Source organism: Chrysochloris asiatica, unplaced genomic scaffold, assembly GCF_000296735.1.
Source record: "Chrysochloris asiatica unplaced genomic scaffold, ChrAsi1.0 scaffold00164, whole genome shotgun sequence".
Lineage (NCBI taxonomy): Eukaryota > Metazoa > Chordata > Mammalia > Afrosoricida > Chrysochloridae > Chrysochloris > Chrysochloris asiatica.
Genome location: NW_006408682.1, coordinates 5,190,078 through 5,212,342, shown reverse-complemented (window position 1 = coordinate 5,212,342; position 22,265 = coordinate 5,190,078). Strand labels below are relative to the sequence as shown.

Genomic DNA, 22,265 nt, shown 5'->3' with positions numbered 1-22,265 from the left:
CACCTACTGAGATTTGACTTAATGTACTAACAGCATTAGAAACTTTAGTAATATATTTCAGAAACAGCATGAGTATTTATTAAAATTGAGTGCCCCTCAGCATTTATATGTTAGAAAGAAACCATGTTGAAAACAAGTAACAGTAAATAAGCATCATCTCCCGTGCATGGGAAAGGTGAACGCTAAATAGATCAAACAAGACAAGAATGGATGTATTTGAAGTATGGTCCAATCATCTCCCGTGCATGGGAAAGGTGAACGCTAAATAGATCAAACAAGACAAGAATGGATGTATTTGAAGTATGGTGTTGGCAAAGAATATTGAATATACCACAGACTTTCAGAAGAATTAACTGATCTATCTTGAATTAAGTACAACCAGAATGTTCCTTGACTTCATCCCACAAACTCTGGACAAGCATGGAAAAGAACATCGAGTCAACAAAACACAGGAAACCTCTGATTGAGACAGATTTAAACAGGGGCAGAAACAGTGTGTTCAAACATAGCAACCATTCTAAGAACAGTGCAGTGCTCCCTTCTGTTGTACACATATGAGCCGGTATGAATCACAACGTACTCAACAGCATGTCATAACAACAATTCAGAGCTATACATCTAGTCTTTCCCCTAGTGTTTGTAGTACTATAGTGTACCATTTTGGTAAAATATTGAGAATTACTGACAGTGAATACTGGGTATAATGAAGTATCTCTACATTTTATATATGGCTGAAAATATTCATAATTAAATCATGCATAAAGCATCTTTAACTTTTGAATCTGTGTTGTTGTTGTGAAGTACCATTGAGTGGGTTCTGACCCTGTATAGGGTTTCTGAGGAGCAGCTGGTGAGTTCAAACTTCAGACCTTACAGTTCAAACTGATCTCATTGTCCAGTGCTTAGACTCCTTTGAATCTTTAACAGGGGCCAAATCTGTTAGGGGCCAAAACAGCAAGACTCCTTTGAATCTTTAACAGGGGCCAAAGCTGAAACACTGTATATAAGACAGCTATCACCATTTGTCTACACATTGTCTATGGCTGTTCTTGGGCTATGTAACAATTCAATGGTTGCAATAAAGACTCTGTGGTCGACAAAGTCTAAAATATTTACTCTCACCTCAGTCACTTGGCTATACAATACAGTAGCCAAGAGAGTATGAATCAGAACCAACTCAATAACATCTCCTCCATCCTATAAAGAACTATGGACCTTTGATTTATAACATGAATATCAAACATTTAAGTACTATAATTTCAAAAGAAACTTCAACAAAGGTTTTAAGTCGTACATTAAAATCTCCGATTGGGAACCTGCTGTGGCATTAGCATAGTGGTTATGAATTGGGCTGCGAACCTCCAGGTCAGCAGTTCGAAACTACCAGCTGTTGTGTGGGAGAAAGATGAGGCTTTCTGTTCCCGTAAAGATTTGCAGCCTTGGAAACCCTGTACAGGGTCACTGTGAGTCGGAACCAACTCCACTGTACGTAACAACAACAACAACATTGTGATCCTGCTGTGTGTGGCATTATAGCATAAGCAGTGGACTGCTAATAAAAGCTGAGTAGTTTAAGTCTATGAGTTGCTCCTCTGAAACCCTATACAAGGTTGCTATGAGATGGAACAGACTGAAATGGCACTTAAAAACAACAACAATGATGGTTCAGGAGCCCTGGGAGAGCAGTGGTTAAGTGCTGTGTGCACAGCTAACCAAAGAGGAAGTTTGAATCTGCCTGCCACTCCTCAGAGAAAGGACCGGTAATGTACTTTCATTCAAATTACAGTCTAGGCAACTGCATGGAACAGCTTGTATTCTATCTTACAGAGTCGCTATGAATCAGAATCTACGCAGCAGCAACGAGTTTCTGATTACATGGTAGCTAGTGAGATGTCTGGGGTCCTGGTGTGGCACTGTAGACTAAGCACTAGACGGCTAAGTGCAAGATCTGCTGTTCAAAACCACTAGCTGCTCCTTGGAAACCTCATACATGGTTGTTATGAGTTAGAACCGTCAACAACAATACCACCACCAACTGAGATCTCTAACATTTTAAGTTTATGGTTTACAAGTCATGAAAATTGAAAATGTCTTTCTTTATAAAACATGGACAAAAATCATTTAAGTTTTATTTATACAAAATATCTTTTATTTCCATCGGAAAACAATATTCTACAGTGTGAAGTCATATAAATATTTTAGATTATCAGTATACTTTATTTTTTGCATTTTTTAAGGATTAAAAGCTGTTAAAATCCAATTCTACCCAAACCTTTTCTCATTCTTATTCTCTCTTTTCTATTTAGAATGTAAATTTATATCCCAAATGATCATACGAGATCATTAAGTCAAGGAATAAAGGAGGAAATCCTTATACTATTTTTCTTAGGTCTTTATTTCTACTCCTTCCTAGTAATACCCCTTTCCCTCGGGGGGGAGGGGGGGAGTGGCAGAGGTCTTTGGGACGTACAAAGGAGAATGGATTCAACTTTCATTATGTATGGCTTATGACAAAATGGATGTTCTATGCTAAAATGCCACTAGAACTCGACCAAAAAAAAAAACAAAAAAACTTTAGGGCTAAATCATGATAATCTTGACAATTCAAGTGAAATGAAAGAAAAATTAAGAGAATCTGTTAACTACACGGGAGCAGACAGAGATCTAGTTTAGATATTTTATTTCTATGAACTTACAACCAAAATACACTTTGGATTCCTTGTCCCCAGGTTTCCCATTTAATTCATTAAAGCAGTACTGCATATTGTGCCAAAAAAAAAAAAGAAAAGGTTTTTTATCTAAGACATAATATTTTAAAACATTATAATAACACAGGGTTTCAATTAGATGACAAAATTTCCCTCTCACCATGAGTTATCTGAATTTTCAGTTAAAATCTGGATCTCATTATTGTGAAAATCAAAATGAATTGTTCTTTTCCTTTCAGGAGCATTGTTGTTGCTAGGTGCAGTTGAGTGAGTTACGAATCACAGCGACCCGATAGAGGGTTTTCAAGATGCGACAGGTAGGTTTGAACCACTGACCTTGTAGTTAGTAGTCAAGTGCTTATCCTACAGCACCACAGTACTTCCCTTTTAGGAGTTGTTGTTAAGTGCTGTCAAGTCGGTTCTGATTGATAGAGACACTGTACACAATTTCGAAGGAGCAGCTGATGACTTTGAACTGCCAACTTTGCAGTTCAACAGACTTTGCAGTCCAGTGCCTCAACCCACAGTGCCAGCTGTTGTTGTTGTTAAGTGCCATCGAGTCGGTTCCGATCCATAGCAACCCTCTAGAGGGTTTCCAAGGAGCGACTGGTGAGCATAAACCACCAACCTTGCAGATGAAACCAACTGTGCAGACTAGCACAGTAACCCACAGCGCCACACCAGGACTCCACAGTGGCAGTAGGTCTGGTTAAATTAAATATGCTTCTTAGTTGAACCAAGTAGCACAGTGTATAAAGTCATGTCCTTATACCTGAGCAGTTCAATGTGGTTTTCATGTCTTCTGATTGTGTTGTTAAGTGCTGTGCAGTTGGTACTGACTCATACTGACCCTGTACACCACAGGGCATGTGGTCCGAGTGTACCAGCAATTCTGTGGGAGAAAGACGAGGCTTTCTGCTTCTATAAAGATTTAAAGTCTCAGAAACCCTATACAAGGTCGCTACAAATCAGAAGCTGACTCAAAGGCACTTAACAAATAGGGTTTCTGAGGCTATAATTCTCTGTGGGAGCAGAAAACTTCTTTTTTCATCCCTGGAGCAGCTGGTGGATTTGAACTGCCAACCTGTGGTTTGCAGTCCAGTATTTATTCTACAGAGCCACCGCGCTCTGAAACATTAGCTTAGAAAGCGGCTATTTCTGAAAAGTCCTGAACAAAATTGACTCTCAGATCTAATTATTATTTTACATAAGTGAACTATCAAATAATGTTTTTTTCTGTAGATCTACTTCAGAATTTCAGTGAATTTTAAGTTTGATAAAAGAAGTAACCACTTATTGCAGGGTGAGCCAATAGCTAATTGTCTTGTACTACAGTTAATCTTATGATTTATTGGATATAATTTTTACAATCCATCATTTACTCTACAGAATATGATAACTAGAACCAGGTCTACAATCATCTTTACATATGGATGTGGACACACATTTTTCAAGCAGGCTAAAACTAATTACTACCACAGGTTAAAAAAGTGAATTGAAGCTAATTAGTGCTAAGTGCCATAACTGCATCAGTCTGGATCTTGAATAATTAAAATACTATTCCAAACTAGTAATAATAAATCATAAATGCTTGACTATGCAAAGCACATTAATTACACATAAAAACATCCCTTATTATTTTCAAACAATAACATGAAAAATAAAACATATTTTAATGAAAAACCTAGTTTAATCATTAGTTCGTTGTTTCTCTGGAATGATCTAGGCAGCACAATAGAAGAAAACCCTAAATAGTACAAAAAATGCTTTTTTAAACAGGTCACCAAGGTAAGATAAAGCATAATGTGCACTAGATGGTCAAATCCAATTTTAGGTAACTATGAGCTAATTCTTGGGTATAAATAAGAGTTAAGATTTTCAAAGTTAATGATAAAAATATTGGGCATCTTCCTTCAATGAAAAACATTTCTCAACTATCTTTCAAATCAAAACTACTATTTTTGAAAATAATTTTTTGAATGTTAACTTAGAAATCCAATAGATATTAAAGACACACTATCCTACCATAAGGGAACATGATTTCAGGACTGTGATATTTAAAAAGAAATGTTATGAAGCATCCCTAGATAAATAGAATTAAGCAAATGTAGGTCATTTTAGCCATTCTGATGACCTAAATTATATTTCCATTTAGTATGTACTACCATGATAAGTTTCTCCTAACAGAACATTTTCCTTTTTATATACAACTTGATTTCCCACAAAGAAGACAACCATGCGAGACTGGAATATTTATGTTTACATGCAATATGATTGGCAGCCCTATAATTGTCATAAGCTTCTTGAACCACAGTTTCTATGACAACCGTCTAACTGTCCATTCTTACCTGCTTTCTGGTCATCCACTGTATTGAGTTTACTCTCGTCAGCTACTGTTAAAAGGTAAATGTAGACTGGTTAGCCCAGTTAGTTCCCACAGCACAACATGCTTCAACCATTCCCAGGTTTGTTTATTTCTTTCCAGTTAGGTGACAATCCTTGGGTAAGACCTCATGCAAATTCTATGAAACATCAAGCTAATATTCAAATTAAAAGAAAAAGGGAAAAAAAAAAAAAAAGCAGTGTCTCCATGCAATATGCCAGTCATTTCATTCCACAGACATGTGTGTTATTTAAATGTTAGCATATCATAATTAGCCAAGGCAATTCATCACTAAATTTTTCTTTTATGAACGTGATAAATTAATGCTTTTAGTTTAGAAGTACAGCCACCAGAGAACAGCGTAAATAAGTTACAGTTGATTAACAAAGGTTTTTGAAAGTATAGATATAATTAATTACTTTCCTTTCTCTTCCTCTCCACTCCCACCCCTCGTCCCTTCGGAGGATTTGGATTTAAAGAGAGACACTACCTGATTGTAATTTGATTGAACAGCTATGGTTATATGACTCTTCTCATTGGCTCCAAAATTAATCTCTATAGTAAATATTCTCTCAAATTATTACTTCAATTAAATGCCTTAACTACCAACAAGAGTTTTTAATAAAAAAAATCTTCAAGAATAGCAATGAAAAAAAGATATAATGAAGTAACCAAATTCCAGACATGGATTGAGATAATGGTTTCTCTCCAAAGTGCTTTCCTGTGGTTCAAAGAAAATCTCATAACCAACCAGATACTATAGCAAGGAGATTGGTTTAAAACAGCTGAGATGTTAAAACGTATTTCATTTTTTTGTATAAAACAACATGAATATAGCACGATAGGCCCATTTTTGTTTCTTTTCCTCATAAGAAAACATATGTACATCAACATACTGAATATGATGTAAACATGCCACTTATGAGTAATATGGTTATCTCAAACTCAGAGAAAACCTAATTTTTGCCAAATCGTCACATTTCATATGTATTCCCTGTATTTCTCAAAGTAAACAGACATGTGTTTGGGACCATCAATTTTATCCTAAAAGCATCTAAACCTTATTTAGATAAAGATTCGTGGAGATTGTACTCACTACCTAAATCCATGCTTTTTGATTTTCGCGTTTTAACGAAATCCAATTGAGTGGCATCTGAAAATTGCTTTGTGCGTTTTTCTGACATACTCTGGCGTCCAAATCCTTCTCGTTGAAAAGCAAGAACTGGATCAACATCTGGGCTCAAAGAGCTAGTGTGAAAAGAAACATAAACATACACAGTAGTTATAAAAAAATAGAAGACAACCAATGTAAGAAAGCTTATATATCCATCAATGTACATATATATATATATACATACACATGGAGAACAAATAAGCAACTATATGAATCTCAAATGAATAAAAAGATTCTAAATGATGTCATCTGGCTCTTGTAACTATCTTTGAAGACTCAGAAAAATAAGAGATGATGATGACAATGGTATGTAGTGCCATGATATTATAGATGATCTGTAATAGTTAATCAACAGAAGAAATCAATCCAGCAAACCTTAAGAGGGCATATTCTGATTAAGGAGTCCTTGGGATAAAGCACTGGACCTCAAGGTTGGTTTGAACCACAAGGTCGGCAGTTCAAACTCATAAGCTGTTCCTTGGAAATCATATACAGGATTGCTATGAGTCAGAACCGATTAGATGGCACTTGATAACATTTTAATTAAGGCATTGTGTTCGGTACCAAGGTCACAATAACGAATAAAAAAAGACCCTTGTTCTCTACAAGTTCTTAAAAACAAAACCCAACACTAAACCAGAAATATGGAGCCGCACCAGTATCTGCATACATGAGACAACAGCTAGCATTTTGTTGTTGTTAAAGTGCCATCAAGTCAGTTCTGATTCACAGACACCCTGTAGAGAATTTTTAAGGCACGGCTGGTGAGTCTGAACTGCCAACCTGTGGTTAGTGGTCCAGTGCCTATCCTACAGTGCCACATCAGGACCCCATGTAGTATTTTAGGAAATCAGGAAAAAAAAAACATTTGATTTGAGTGATACAGTGGCTTAAGCAAAGATGGCACATAAGCATATGTTAAACGACTGAAGCAGGATGAATCTTGATTTGCTTCACCAGTGACAATGGTAAGAGATTACAATGAATTAAGTCTTATTTTGTTTAGTCATTTGTAAACACTTTGAACATTTTAAAATATGTTACCAAGTGTGGTGTTGTAGGATAAGCACTGGACCAGGAGGTCAGTTGGAACTACAAGGCAGCAGTTCCAATCCACCAGTTTCTTCTTGGAAACCCTATACAGGGTCACTATGAGTTAGAACTGACTCAATAACCCTTAACAATACCACCACCACCAGGTGTGGAAGATGAAGCTTTCTGCTCTCATGAGGAGTTAAAGCCTCGGAAACCCTATAAAGGGTTGCCATGATTTGTAAAAGATTGGACAACACTTAACAAATTAACCTGGTATTCTGAGCACAAGCCATACTATGAAAATGTTTTCTCTTTGTGCTAGGCACATGAAGTAAATAAATTCACTTAGCTGTCCTCTGCGAAGACCAAGTCACCTTGTTTATCTACCAGGAGGGAGACGTCTACATAGCTCACTAAATACACTGTGAAAAAGAAGGTGCGCCTTCCACTATGCCAGCTGAGTCAAGACAGCTCTTCTACATTTCATAGAACAACCTTCTCTCATCCTTCTTGGTCTTAGGAAAATTGCCATTATCTACGGATAAAAAATTAAGTGGTTTGGCTTGAATGAGCATCAGAAATTTATCTGGAATTTTCTGAGCACGGGATGAGAGTGGACAATTAACAAACAGTTAAACCAAAAGTTGTGAAAAGTTGAATGCCAAGGAAAATGCATAGCCAGTCAGTTAAGACTTGAAATGCTTCCAGTCCTTATTCCTTAATATACTCAATAAAGAAAATATCTGCTTCATGCAACTTACAAGGCTGGTATGAGAATTCACTGGCATCTTTGAAAAGCACCCTTTGTAAATGGTAAACACCAAACAAAACATGTAATTCCTATCCAACAAAGACTATTTGTCTTAAATGAATAGAAATCAAGTTTATGGAACTCTAATCAGTGGCTGTCAAGTTGCCTTGGACTCATGGCCACCCATGTGTGTCAGAGTAGAAATGTCTTCCACATGGTTTTCAATAGCTGATGTTTCTAAACTAGAATGCCGGGTCTTCTTTCCCAAGCACTTCCGGTTGGACTAAAACTGCTTTCACTTAGCAGTTAAGCACCTTTATCATTTGGACCAAACAAGAATTCCAATGGAAATCTAAGGTACTTAAAAGTTACTAAAAGAAAGTGTACAGTGTTTCCTCAATTTCTTTTTCATGCACGTCAAGTCACGGGAATGAGACCACATTCATGTGACTTGTGGCTCAATGCTCTGGAAGCACTCATTTGAAAGGTTGTACAGGTACAGGGTTCACACCTGAGAATGATTTACTTCCTAAGCAGCTTGCTTACTTCCTCCAAGTCCTGCCCCAGGAACAGAGTAAACAAAAGTCATATGCTACAGGCATTGGGAGTTTAACCCAAGGCAAGAAATTATTTTAAATACAATACCATGTTCTGTCTTAAAATAGGTTATTTTGTTTGCATTCCACTCCAAATCTTATTGTTTGCAATATAATATTATCTTTCATCTCCCAAAATTTGATACCCCAAGAACTAGTAAGGTCATGTTTATCTTGATGCCTCAGGTGTCCACTTTATATATTAAAATGCTTTGGTGTACGAGGCTTATAATTATCAGAGTATATGCACGGCAGTTCCAGAAACATAATTAGGTACGTGAAAGCTTAAAACTCATCTGATGAGAATTTTGATCCAATTTTGTAGCAGTAAAGTTGAAATAATATCTGCCAACAGTAGCAAGTCTTTTATCGATAGAATGTGTAAAATCTAAGCCCATTCACTAGGCTTTGCACAAGTTAATAAACTCTCACACAGTACCTTGTGAAACAATTTGAAACATAAACTCCATTAATAGCATCAAATTTGTGGACAGGATGAATTTGAAATATATTTTTAATAGCAAACTTTTGTTAGAAGATTTTTCAATAAAACAAATGATTGATTCTAATGCTTTCTGTAAACTACATATTGGCGTATATTTGAACTAATTTTGTATCCTCTGAAATTATGGTGTTATAAAGGCTAGTATTGACTGTTTTACCTCCCTACGTCCCTTGAAAACACAATTGTTAATGTTTTCTAAATCAACTAATGGATTAGGAAAAAAGTGTATTCTATTAGTTAACAAGTTAAAAGTTCAGCCATTGACATACTTCTTCTTCTACAATTGTGTAGTAAATTATAAACATACAGCATTTAAATGTCAAATGAGTTCCTAAATTAATAAGTCTTAAAATAATCAAATATTCTAAAACCATGACATAATTAATTCTTCCCTATCAAAATGCCCATTAAACTAATTTCCAAACACAATAGAGAATACAAGAGAATATTTAACAAATTAGACTGCAGGACTGACAGCTGAGTCTTTAAAGAAAGTCACCATATCCTGACCCCCCAATGTTATTAAAATTCCAGTTATTAATCCTATCTTATTGCCCTTTTGTTTTCATAACATTTTCATCAAGGATTAGGGAGATATTGTCAGCCTGGAAAAGCTTACATTTTCTGCTGTGATTCAGAACAGCTGCCATTCGTGTTTGGATAACCCTTCATTCATATTCTTTGCTTCACTCCACAGTCCCCACAGCAAAATCATACAAGTCCTCTCGTTTTACAAATCCCCCTTAGGGAAATTAATGCAACAATCTATCCCAGCTAGTTATTTATTTATATCCACCAATGCAGTGCTTTCTTTGTAAGGGCCCAAAATGATCTGTTCCTATGACCACCTTCACAATTTCTCATCATGGTAGAGATTCAAAAGCTTTTGCCCATAAAATGAATACTGCAAATAGCTAATCCTTACTTTCTGTGTTTTTGCTTCCACTTTCAGAAAGAGATATAAACTGGAGCAGTAAATGTAACAGCATCTGCAGATTTTAAATGAATTATTACTTCAGATTGCAGCTCTCTCTTCCACGTTTAACAACAACAACAAACTCATTTAAAGATAAGCTATTATGCAGACGAGTGCCCATCTATTTTTAAATCCTATGTTTTCAACTAGAGAATTAAGAAAAGCTAGAGAGGGAACTTTTCAAGGGCCCAACTAACAGATGAAATCATTCTGAAAGAGTATCTACAGAATTAACAGATAAACAAAACTGTTTTGTGCGCTAGTGTGGGAAGCAGAGTAGTGACGTGGAGGAGTGCCTCACTTTGCTGAGATCAACGCTAAAACGTTAACATAAATAAATACCAGTCCCCTGGACATCGCATATCAAATATTCAATGTTGACACAAGCCTGAGGAAGACTAGAAAGTAGAAATGAATACAGTAAAGAAACATGCCATAACATTTAAACAGAATGTTGCTGATGTATTTAAAAGTCCCCAGAGACAGGGCAGTAAGAATACCCTGGTATAATACTTCACATGGTTGGTGTTAATTATCAGTACAACTTTACAAGGGCATCCCTAAGAGGGACCTTTCCGTTTGCTTTTTGAGGTATATGATTACTAGCGTGCAAATGAAGACAAAAAATCCACAATGACAAGTTGAGTTACTCTGTTAGAAGTGAAAACCTTAGGAAACAGTGCAGTTACAATGCACTACAGAGAAAACCTTGCAAAAATCTATTCTCATTCAGAACACTTATGAAGTATTAGTTTTGCCATTTTTACAATCTCTCAGTCCATTTAGGGATTTGCTTAGAGCTTATTAACTTAATAGAAAAACAATTCATCAAATTAACAAGATCTAAAATAATAATAATAAATTAAAATCTAAAATAAATAATAACCTATAGCAAAACTTCAAAAAAAAATTGGAGGGCTTTTAATTCTGTGATTGTTTTTTTTTTTTTTTTTTGGTCATTTTGACTGTTACTAACTACAGCACTAGAAAGACAACTGCAAGAAGCATGGGAATAGTCTATTGAAAATGTCATAATTAAGAGTATAAAAGCCACGAAAACAGAGCAGTACTTTGCAAACCACATACAAATTAATAAACTGTGCTGCTCCACAGTAAATGATTAAAACAAAAATTAAATCCGCTTACAATTAACTAAAGGAGTCCTGGTATCTTAGAGGGTTATGAGTTGGGCTACAAACCGTAAGAACAGCAGTTCGAATCTACCAGCCGCTCAATAGGAGAAAGATGAGGCCAGTATGGTCAGAACTTACACCATGGCACACACCACCACAACGAACTAATGCTCTCAAATCCTGTATTAGGATCTTACCAATCTGCAGAATCACTGATTGCAACCTTAGCCCAGGCGCCAGCATCTGTGATCACGAATCCCACGTCATCATGGGAGCTAGAAGATGACTGGTCAGAGAGATGAGGAGGAAGCACAGGCAACCTGTCATCTTCTATCATGACAGTGTCATCTTGGGGCATATTCACTGTGGGGGACAGTTGGAATTTACCTGTCCAGTGAAAAGAGAGAGAGAAATTATAGATATCAATGTCCGTGTTACCAACATTAAGACTTTACTATATTAGAAAGAGTCTAAACTGCCACACGTCTGCTCAGTCTGAAGAATGAAATAGAACTCAGCACATTTGTTTCTGATGCATGATTGTCATTTGGAGACCTTGGATCTACAGCTCTTTCTGCCCCTTCAACTGTGCAGCTTTAGGTACTTGTAAGCTTCTCTCATTTAAGTGGCTTAACTTAAAACTTAAAACTCCAAATAAGCCCTAGTGGTGCAGTGTTTAATGTGCTCAGATGCTAAGCAAAAGTTTGAACCCCTCAAGCCCTCCACAGAAGTGGCAGTTTACTTCAGTAAAGATTACAGCTTTGGAAACTCTACAGGGCAGTTTCTATTCTATCCTGTAGGGTTTCTATGAGTCAGTATTCAGCTCAATGGCAGCAGGTCTGGTTTCCATTGGGTGACTTAAACTGAATTTCACAGGACCAGAGATGATGTCCAAACTGTTTTCTTTCTATCGATCCTAAGTTGTGGATGTCTTTTGAAAAATTTTACCAGAAAATAAAGAAGGAAGAACTACAAACTTATATCATTCGCTCATGTGCACATTCTTACGGCAACTATCATATAATAGGCGCTCGTAGTAAGACTATTTTCTGCACTAAAAGATCTACAGCTGACTGAAGGAGAAAGCTATAAACAGAACATGGCAATGGGAACTAGTGCTGGTAGTTGGAGGTATAGGGGCACATGTAATCTTAACAAAAAAATAAGCTCTGGTACTGTACTGATTACAAGTCAGGCTGCTAACCTTAAGGTTAGCAGTTTGAAAGTACCAGTTGTTCCACTGGTGAAACATGAGGCTTTCTGCTCCCGTAAAGATTTACAGCCTTGGAAACCTTATGCAGGGTTGCTATGAGTTGGAACTGTCTCCATGGCACACTACCACCACCACCACAAATCTTAACAAATGTTAACATCTGAGTTGGGCTTTGAATAATGAATGTGGTTTTTACGGTTTCCCTGCTAGGAGAAATGATGACATCTATGACTGACATTGGCAATAACATCAACAAATGCATGATGGTGAAGAAAAGCTGATGGTGCACTCAGGCAACATTTCCATGATGTGTATGCCTGGTCCAAAGGCCTGTGGAGGAGGAAGGCAGGAATGATCTTGAAGGGGAAAGATTTGGAACTTCAGGTCACTACGGAGCAAGCAGCCTGTATGTTTATATTTACTCTCTTAGACTATATTGTTCTCAGTAAGGGAAGATCAGCAACTGCCTAGATGGATTCGTTCCTTGCCCAGGTTCATGGATCAGCCTGATGGGCTTCTACATTCCATAGCCATTCTTGGGGCAAACTTCTGTTTCAAGGCCCTAAATCTTTAAAGATAAATCTAAGTTCCAAAGGAGACCATTTTCTACCCACAAATGAATTACAGATGTTTTGGCTTCCTCCTCAAATCTTCTGCGATGGATCCCTGAGCAAGAACATGTTAACAGGTTTTGGTACACATGGATAACTAGTGAGAGGTTAAATGCATGGAAACCATTCATTACTTTGTGTTGTAGGTCATCAACCCAACTCTTTCAACAAAACAAGAGCAGGTAGGGAATTTCCCTAGCCATGTTAGAGTCTCCAAATCAGTTATGTAGGGTCCCTACACAAATACAAAGCTAGTTCTGTGTTTGCCTTTTATTGCTAAGCATTGTCAGGAGACAACCCCCATGGCACACAGGGCACACTTTACCTGTGTTGTTATTATTCTGTTTTAAATAGCATGATAGTAATATATAATTAGTGTGTATTAACATTTGAACATTAGTCTTAGATCTGTTTTAAAAATAATTTCAGAAGATGATGTAAATGACTATTTCTGTTTGAAGGCTACACTAGAAATTTTGGGGTGCATCACTAGGCTTGAAGGGCTTTTCAAAGCATCTCTTTTTCTAGACACATGAGGAAAATGATCAAACCATTATTCAGGCTGTTTCAGAACCACCCACAAAAGTACATTTGCTAGATGCTTCAAATACATTCATTATCTAGTGACAAGGAGCTCTGGTAACGTGGTCGTTATAAGTTAGGCTGCTAATCTCACGGTCAGCAGTTCAAAGCTACTAGCTGTTCTGCGGGAAAAACATGAGGCCTTCTACTCCTGTAAAGATGTACAGCCTCAACCCTATACAGGGTCGCTATGAGTCAGAACCAACTCCACGGCACACCACTACCACCATCACCACCACTTGGTAATTGGAGTCCTGATGTGCACTGCAGGATAATGTACTGGACTGCAAGATTGGTTTGAACCACAAAGTCGGTGGTTCAAATCCACCAGCCGCTCCTCAGAGACTGTAGACAGAGTCACTTTGAGATGGAGCTAATTTGATGGCACTTAACTGCTTTGTAATTGGAGTCCTGGTGTGGCACAGTACGTTAAGCTACAGACCACTAATCACAAGGTTGGTGGTTCAAACCCACCAGTCACACAAGGTTGGTGGTTCAAACCCACCAGTCACTCCTTGGAAACCCCATGCAGGGCCACAAAGAGTCAGAAGTGACTCAATAGCAATTAACAACACTTTGCAATTAAAGAAATTTTTATAATCACTAAAACCTAAAATTCAGTATTTCATCAAGAAAAACTTTTATTTTAATAGTTCCCATTGTAACAAAATATGAAAACTAGCAATGTTTGAAATGTAAATTCTGTTTACTATTTTATCATTTCCCTTTCTTAAGTTAAAACTACCCAATAATTCTTACTTTAGTTTTAGAATATTAGGAAAGCAATCCAGAAACCTGTTCAACAAAAGATCATTCATAAGGAAGACAGGCCATTCCAACAGTATTAGCATGTCTTCCTTCTCAAGAGAGGCTTCCCACCCTCCCAAAAAAGGATACAGTATTTCAAACTCAGATTTATCTCTGATGACAGCTCACCACTGGCAGAGCAGGTGTCAACAGCATTAAATGCCACATCCTCACCAAGTTATAATTTATGGGAAGAAAATATTGACATGTAACTATTAATGCACTAATTTTCAAATGCAAAACCTAAGTGCGAAGTTTACACAATATATTCTGAGAGACAACATACTAGGTAATGTGGAGAACAATGGTTCTTTATGTGATAATCCTTTTATATATTATGATGGTATCTAAGTGAATCAAAAATTTAAATACAGATAAGTGGCAAGATCATGAATAGTAAAAGAAATCAATTTTGTGTTTTTCTAGAGCTGAATATTTCATGAGATTCGGGAACTACTATTTTCTATCAATTTTCTCCTTTTTTACTATGCTTGACAGAAACAGAATTTGGGGATATGATTCCAGGAACGTATCAGTAATAGATTACTAAACTACTTAATAACATATTCTACCAAACCCCACCTAGGCAACACCATAATGTTGAGTAATTTTGCTAGTACTTGGAACATCATAAATGTAATGCCTTTTAAAGCTGTTTGAGAAGCTTCCCATCTTTTTCTTTTTTCTTGTTTATAGATAGGAAACATTCCTCTTCCCGTAGTTAATTAACCAACAACCTATCAATTGAGACATATATCAGGCAATATCTTACAGAGGACAAGCGAAACAATGAGATACAGAATGGTTTACTAGGCATTTATTCATTGGTAAATGTACATAGAATATATATACCACCACACATGACATCAGAAACAAAGCAAATGACTTAAATTTTGCCAGTGATTTGACTCACATGTGCACACACACAAATAGGTATGTTCCATTTTTCTCTACTGAATTGCTAAAAAAAGGAAATATGATGAACACAATTATTTTTTAAATGCACCACAAATAAATGAAAACAGTGACTACTCAGAATAAATTCTAAAACAGATACAACAGGTCTCACAAAAAAATTCTTCAGTTAAAAGAGGTGGGGAAAAATATATCAGGTCCCATGCTTCCTAATGTCAACTTGTGATCTATTTTATGAAGTGAACATGTTGGCTACGTTAGCTAAGGCCATGATGACTAACAATGTCATCATATCTGTTGAGGTGGTTCTGCAATGTGGAAAGTACTTCTAAGACTTTTAAAAGGAGAACGCAGACTGCAGATTACTTTCTGGTGAGTGTGCAGAACCATTCTTATAAAACCCATGTTAGTGGAAAGTCAGTCAAGACACATAATGAGCGACTAGGAAAAATCTTTGGCCACAACACTGACAGCTAAGGAGATGGATCACACTCTAGTAAAATAGGACTAAGGGCTCTGAGAATGCATCTCCTTCCTTCAGTTCAGAAGCTCAGAATGTGTTCACCTTCACTCAACTCACTTCATTTCTTTGGTCCAAAATTCCTATGAATAAAAAGTAAAGACGCTGGGTGGAGAGCAAGAGTTCTACGGCTGCCTTCAAGGACTAACTTCTTGGTTTTTTGATAACACTGGTCGCCAGAATATTTTTGAGAAACTATTCGAGTCAATGGCACTTAATAACAAAAATGCTTTTTACTAAAAATGTGGACACTTATGAATTGATGCTACTAATGAATGCACGACACTAAGTGTTACTGAATAATACAAGCATTCCTGAAAATCAAGAAAACAAAATAAAACCTTTTGCCATCCAGTTGACTCCAACTCCTGTAAGGAAAGAGGAAGACTGCCTCATAGGGTTCCCAAAGTATTACTCTTTCCAGAAGCAGACTGCCACGCTTCTCCTGCAGAGTGGCTGGTGGGCTCAAACAAAGAACTTGTCACTTAGCTATCCAGTGCTTAACCACTGTACCATTGGGGATCATTAGCATTCACTATGGAGGTTGATTTTTACAAATTTGAAATAACATAGATCTTAAAAATCATCACAGGGTTTTGGGTATCAGTTCCTTTAAATTTTTGGTTGGAAAATTTAGCTTATGCAACTAGACATCCTTTTCATTCTAATGCATGCCATGCACCTAAATACTGTGCTTTTATTGGCCTATTTTTAGGACCCTCCCTCTTTTGGGTTGTGTTCCACTGCAGAGGGGTCAGAAAGTCTCAAAGAGTCTTCTGTAGGTCTAGAATCCTACATAGGAAGTATTTGCACGTGAAATTTTACCCTGTTCACATAAAGTTGATCCACTTTTAATTAAACCAACTGGAATGTCAAATCTCTCTCTAAATCATAGCAGATCATGAAGTACACACTAATGTTCACAGGAGTTATACAAAATGTATACAACGTGACCACTAACCAAATTCAATCTTTGTAGACATAGGAGATCATGAAGAAAAAACAACCTTCACCAAAGTTTACATAGGAACTATTCATCATGTATAGAAGATAATGATTAATCAATATCTGTCTAAGCACAGTAGATCATTAAGTAAGTATCACCATCTCCACCAATATCTGCATAGGCGTTATTTAAAATGTATACAAGACAACCATTAACCAAACAAGGCCAGCCTGAGAAACTGCCATGCACCTAAATACTATGCAAATAATAAAATAAATACTATTGCTCTTAGTTTAGACCAATGGCAGTTCAGTGCTCTAATATCATACATTTGGTACTGTCTTGGTGTTTCCTGTTGAAAGGTGGTATCTTTTAAATGGTGTGGCACTGCAAACCACAAGGTCAGCAGTTCAAATCCACCCAACCGCTCCTCAGAAACCCTGCACAGGGTAGCTTTGAGTCGTAATGGACTCAGCAGCAATTAGAACAACAATAAACAACATTAAGTGAGACCCATTTTCAGAAACAGTACAAGTATCTTTGGGCCCATGATATTGGCATAGAAACTGATAAAGAAGGAAGAATTTTCAAATTTGCAAAACTACAAAGCATAACTCACAAGAAAAAAACTATAATTTGATCACTAGTTTCTAGTACCCCACATAAAGTATCATTTTAAGAAAATATACAAATAATTCAACATCGCTTTGGCCTGGCATCGAATGGGAATCAGTGTTTCACTCCCTGTACACAGAAAGGACATGCACAGTAATCACAAAACCCATCGCTGAGAGGGGATAACTGCGATGAGAGAAGCATCTGGAGTTTTAAGAGTTCATTCCATCTCTAGCAGAGGGAAGGAGAAACGATGTCAACCGCCATGCAAACTTAAAAGAGAACTAATGAAGCCACCACTAACAAAATCAGGGAAACTGTCTAAGAAGAAAATAAAGGAATCCTCAACCCATATTTACAACATTTCAAATGGTCACTAAGTGAATTTTAGGGTCTTTTTGTGTGTATCTGTTTTTTTTTAAGTTTTAGTTTTTCGCCTTCCTCTGAAGCATCAGGGGTTGGAGGCAGGATGCAGGTTACAGGAACTGGTAGACCAATGGTGTGATTCAGTATGGCAAGTCCTACGTTCCTATAATAAAGGGGAAATTACAGGGTATCACTTTGTATGCACACAGATCCAGAGACACACGCATGCTCTCACTCTCTCTCAAGGTGTCTGAATTTTCATCAGTTAAAAAGTCTTTGACAAAGATGAAGTTTAACACCAAAGCCAAGAAAACAGAGAAAGTCTAAGAGCAGTGAACAGAATAATAGTTAATAAGCCAAGATTAAATGTGTTAAACTACGTACAAGTGTCTGTTCAATATAGTAAGCATCTTTTCCATACTTTTACTTATAACACGCAGGCAAGAAAAATGTTGAGAAAGTAAAAACAGAGCTGGCACGTCTACACTTTATGTGTAACAAGATAAGGAAATGAGAATTCAGTCATTTTTCCAAACTAGAAAAATGGAAGGCTCGGAGGAAGAACCACAGAAAATTCTAGTAGCAATGTTTTTGCATTTGTCCTATCATGTCCAGCAGAAAGTTCTTTGAAGGCAGAGTTTGTTGCTTATTCATCTTTTTATCTGTATAAAAGTAGAGCTTACAATGTCTTGCCAATAGTAGGCTTTCCATAAACATCCACTGATGGATGAAATAAATTCTTGTTCCAATGATGTTCCTTAATGGAAGCTTGAATTGCATTAAATCTCCATTAAATGTCCTCAAAATGGAGTCAAATTTAGGGCTTTCTTTTATATAAAAGCCTTGCAAAACATACCAGCGAGAAGAGTTTTATGTCAGGTGCTACATATTTTAATCAAAACAGCTTCTGGTGTTTTAAATTTGAAAACTCTCACAAGCTAATCCCAAGATGAACAGCTCTGTAAATCCAACCACTCCTGTGGCAAAGCAAGTCTTTATTAACTGGATCTGTTAGTAGAAAGCTGAATTACTGCAGAGAAAGTGCTAATAACCTCATTACCCACTGGGGGCCATGCAGACAGTATGGTGTTGAATCCAAACAAAGGAGGCAGAAAATTAGTTTTAGGATTTAAAAACTAAGGTTTTGAAAAAGAAATAGAACCAAAATGTCGTTACATCCTATTCAAGGCAAACCAAATAAAAGTGGGTTTTTTGTGTCCCTATGCATATGTGTATAAATATATATAGTTACTACTCCTCTAGTATCAAAGCTCCTGTGATCAATATAAAAATTTGAAGCCTTCTTGGTATAAACCAATACATTTTTATTTTTAAATCATAGCTTTACTTATCATTTCAAACAAGCTAAAAGTACCTTCATTAATGAAAAACATTTTTATATAGTCTTTTTTTTTTCCCCCTCAATCTAAAATTCACTTAACAAATCAATGCGTTGATTTATTTTCTTTACATTCTCACTTCCTAAATGATTATAATGAACCTGTTATTTTTCCTCTTGAAAACATGGGCCGTCTTTCCATTAATATTACATTAATAACCTCTCAGTGAACCAGTGAATGCATAAAAGAAGATGTGATAGACAGTTTACCTGACTCACCTATTACCCTACTGAGGGCGGTATTTCTTGTGGGTGATTCATCCAGCCCCTCAATCTCACTGTAGAGGGAATGGGAAATTCTTCGTTCTCTATCATCCAGCACTGTTTCAATGGGTAGCTCAGGTCCAGGGGGGCTCCCAGGTGACTTGAGCTACAGAGAAAGGGGAGCAAGGAAGAATCAGTACTGGAAGTCCATTTAGCAGCATGGGGGAATTATAACAACTTGCCCAAGGCCTGTATCCAACAGGGTACCAAATGAACTAGAACTTTTCACCCTGTACCAAAATAATTTGTGATGACAGCTCTGCCTAATGACCAACTTTCTGTGCCACTTTGTACTGTGCCTCCCATGAAGTTCTGTCAGATTTCAACCATAGGAAGAAAAATATGTATATTCAAAGCTTTAAGAAAAAAAAAAATGTTATCTTGTTGCTTACTTTTTCAATTTGACTGTTGGTATGTGTTGAAGTCAATTAAAGTTATAGCTTAATTCAGTACACTTTATGAGCTCTTGCTTTGCCCAAGGCATGCTTTATCAGAATGGAAGCTGGACTTCCAAAATGTAGTAACGTCCTATTAAAGGCAAACCAAATAAAAGTGGGGTTTTTTGTGTGTACCTATGCATATGTGCATATATACACAGCTATTACTCTTCTACTATCAAAGCTCCTATGATCAATATAAAAATATATATTTTCCACACTTAGATTATGTAAATACACCTCCAATCAGTGAAAACTTGTGTGTGTAGATAGTGGCATTATTTCTTCCTCTACAAGACCGAAAGACCCTATTTATCAGCTCAGTTATCTTGAATAAGTCACTGAACTTGAATTTGTCCTGCGATAAATTAAGAATCATCACCCTATTCTTGTATTGAAATCTTTTAGTAGGAGATCCGTGAATTAAGCACCTTAATAATATACAGGTCTACATGGAAGTAAGGAACAAATAATTTTATGCTGAAAGATATGAGTATTTCCACCAACAGACACTACTCTACAAAATAAACAAAAGACTACAGGTTGATTTCTGCGATTATGAATTAAACTTGTATGTGATGTCTGTAAAATAGCACAGTCTTTCTTGTAAGTCAGATTCTTCATAGAAACAATATGATGCAGGAATTTAAATGAAGGCCTTGAAACAAATCTGCTTCAAGGAGACATAAAGCATACTTAACTCGAGTTCTCAAAACACAGGCCCTGAGGTGAACCCAATGGACTAACAGCTCAAGACACTTTGGTGCTGGCATGAAGCCAGAGTTGGGGGAAGGGTAGAGGGGGTACAGCACAACACAGCAAAGTGGGAGACACCTTCCAAATGAACGAAACCACAACTGTAGCGGTCTCTTCATTTGAACAAATTATTATTTCTGTTAGAAGCTATCATCTGTTTAATATAAATGAGATATTTAATGAAGTTTCGAATTGTAGACTTATCTCTCCCAGTTTGATAAGCACTGGGGAGATTTAATGCATTGAAGGGTCAACACAATTACAATTGGAGGCACGTCAAACTGTAGGAGAATAATAAACTTGTGGCGCTAGTGAATTAGACTCAATAAGGTTTAAATTGTGAAATGAGGATTTGTTTTATTAGGTTTTTTTAAATTGCAGATTACAATTGACAGCTTTACTGAAAAGAAAATTAAATATTCAGGGTCTCTGATGTAAAGAAATAAAAGAACATTTCTCAAGGAATACTATGCCTAAAATCCAAGGTACTTTGGGGAGGTAAAAACAAAGCACAAACAGACAGCAAGACTAATGCCCTGTTCATTAGGAACAAGTATGCTTGAATTTTTTGAAACAAGCATGGATGTTAAAGACACTAATGCCTGTTTGCTGTACAATAATTTATTTTATACAACAGCAGCAATATATCCTCAAGTTTGCTTCACCAGTGCATTTTGTTGAACTATACAATTCTGCAATTTTCTAGATGATGAAGCCATTATAAAACTCATTCATAAGAATGCTTAATATCCCAAGAGATTATTTTTGAATTTTATAAGTCAAATGAAAATACCATTAAGAAAAAACTGTATATGCAGGCTCTTCTAGACAAAAACAATAAACAAGATGCTTGTGTGCAAAGAACAAGTACTTGAAGGTTTCCATGGAAAAGATTTCTACACCTCTCTACTGTGTCCAATTTGCATCTCAAAAGACAGATTCAAATGAAGACATCAATAGTATAGTATATAAATATTTAACAGAAGACACAATGCCTTTTAATTTCTTTAAAAAAAAATTGACTGAGGTACACAGTTTTGTTTTAAATCTTTGGATGAATTTTTGTTGGTGGTGGTGAAAGAAAATGAGTTTAAGAAAGAGAAATATGTTAGGCTGGTGTGGCGGTAACATGGTGGAAGGAGAGGCAGAGACATACTGTTCTACCGAGGAGCGGTGCCCGCCTTCCTGACCCAGAGCCCTCCCATACCTCCACAGGTGACTTACAGTAAAACCTAATTAAAATTAATTAGAAGAAGACACCAGTGTAAACAGAAAGTGCAATGTTAGCTTTCTCATTTGAAACGCAAATTCAGTCCCAAGCAGTATCAGTTTGATCTTTCAACACCACTCCTAGGAAGCCCTTTCTACCTGTTAAAGGCTAAAAATGGCTCTTGGTTGGTTGCAGCAAGTAAAGGAATCAAGTTGACCTCAACTCATGACAACCCTGTGTATGCCAGGGTAGAACTAACTATACACCATCCATGGGATTTCAATGACTGCTTTTGCAGAAGTAAATCGCCAAGCATTTCTTCTGAGGTACTTCTGCATAGACTGCAACAACTAAATTTGGTTA

At 36.7% G+C, this 22,265-nt stretch overlaps 1 protein-coding gene across 11 annotated transcripts in view; it reads right to left on the bottom strand.

The window, feature by feature from the left end:
- Positions 1-22,265, bottom strand: part of PARD3 (par-3 family cell polarity regulator) — an 888,439-nt gene that overhangs the window by 320,712 nt on the left and 545,462 nt on the right. For 4 of the 11 annotated variants that reach the window (XM_006871247.1, XM_006871249.1, XM_006871248.1 and 1 more), the window contains 4 exons: positions 19,455-19,605; positions 11,459-11,648; positions 6,278-6,339; positions 5,057-5,101 (listed from right to left, as the gene is read on the bottom strand). In XM_006871247.1, the coding sequence (XP_006871309.1) occupies positions 5,057-5,101; positions 6,278-6,339; positions 11,459-11,648; positions 19,455-19,605 (448 nt within the window). Of the gene's footprint in view, positions 1-5,056; positions 5,102-6,187; positions 6,340-11,458; positions 11,649-19,445; positions 19,606-22,265 lie in introns of all 11 variants that reach the window. The other 7 variants (XM_006871245.1, XM_006871244.1, XM_006871251.1 and 4 more) reach the window with 4 other exon arrangements.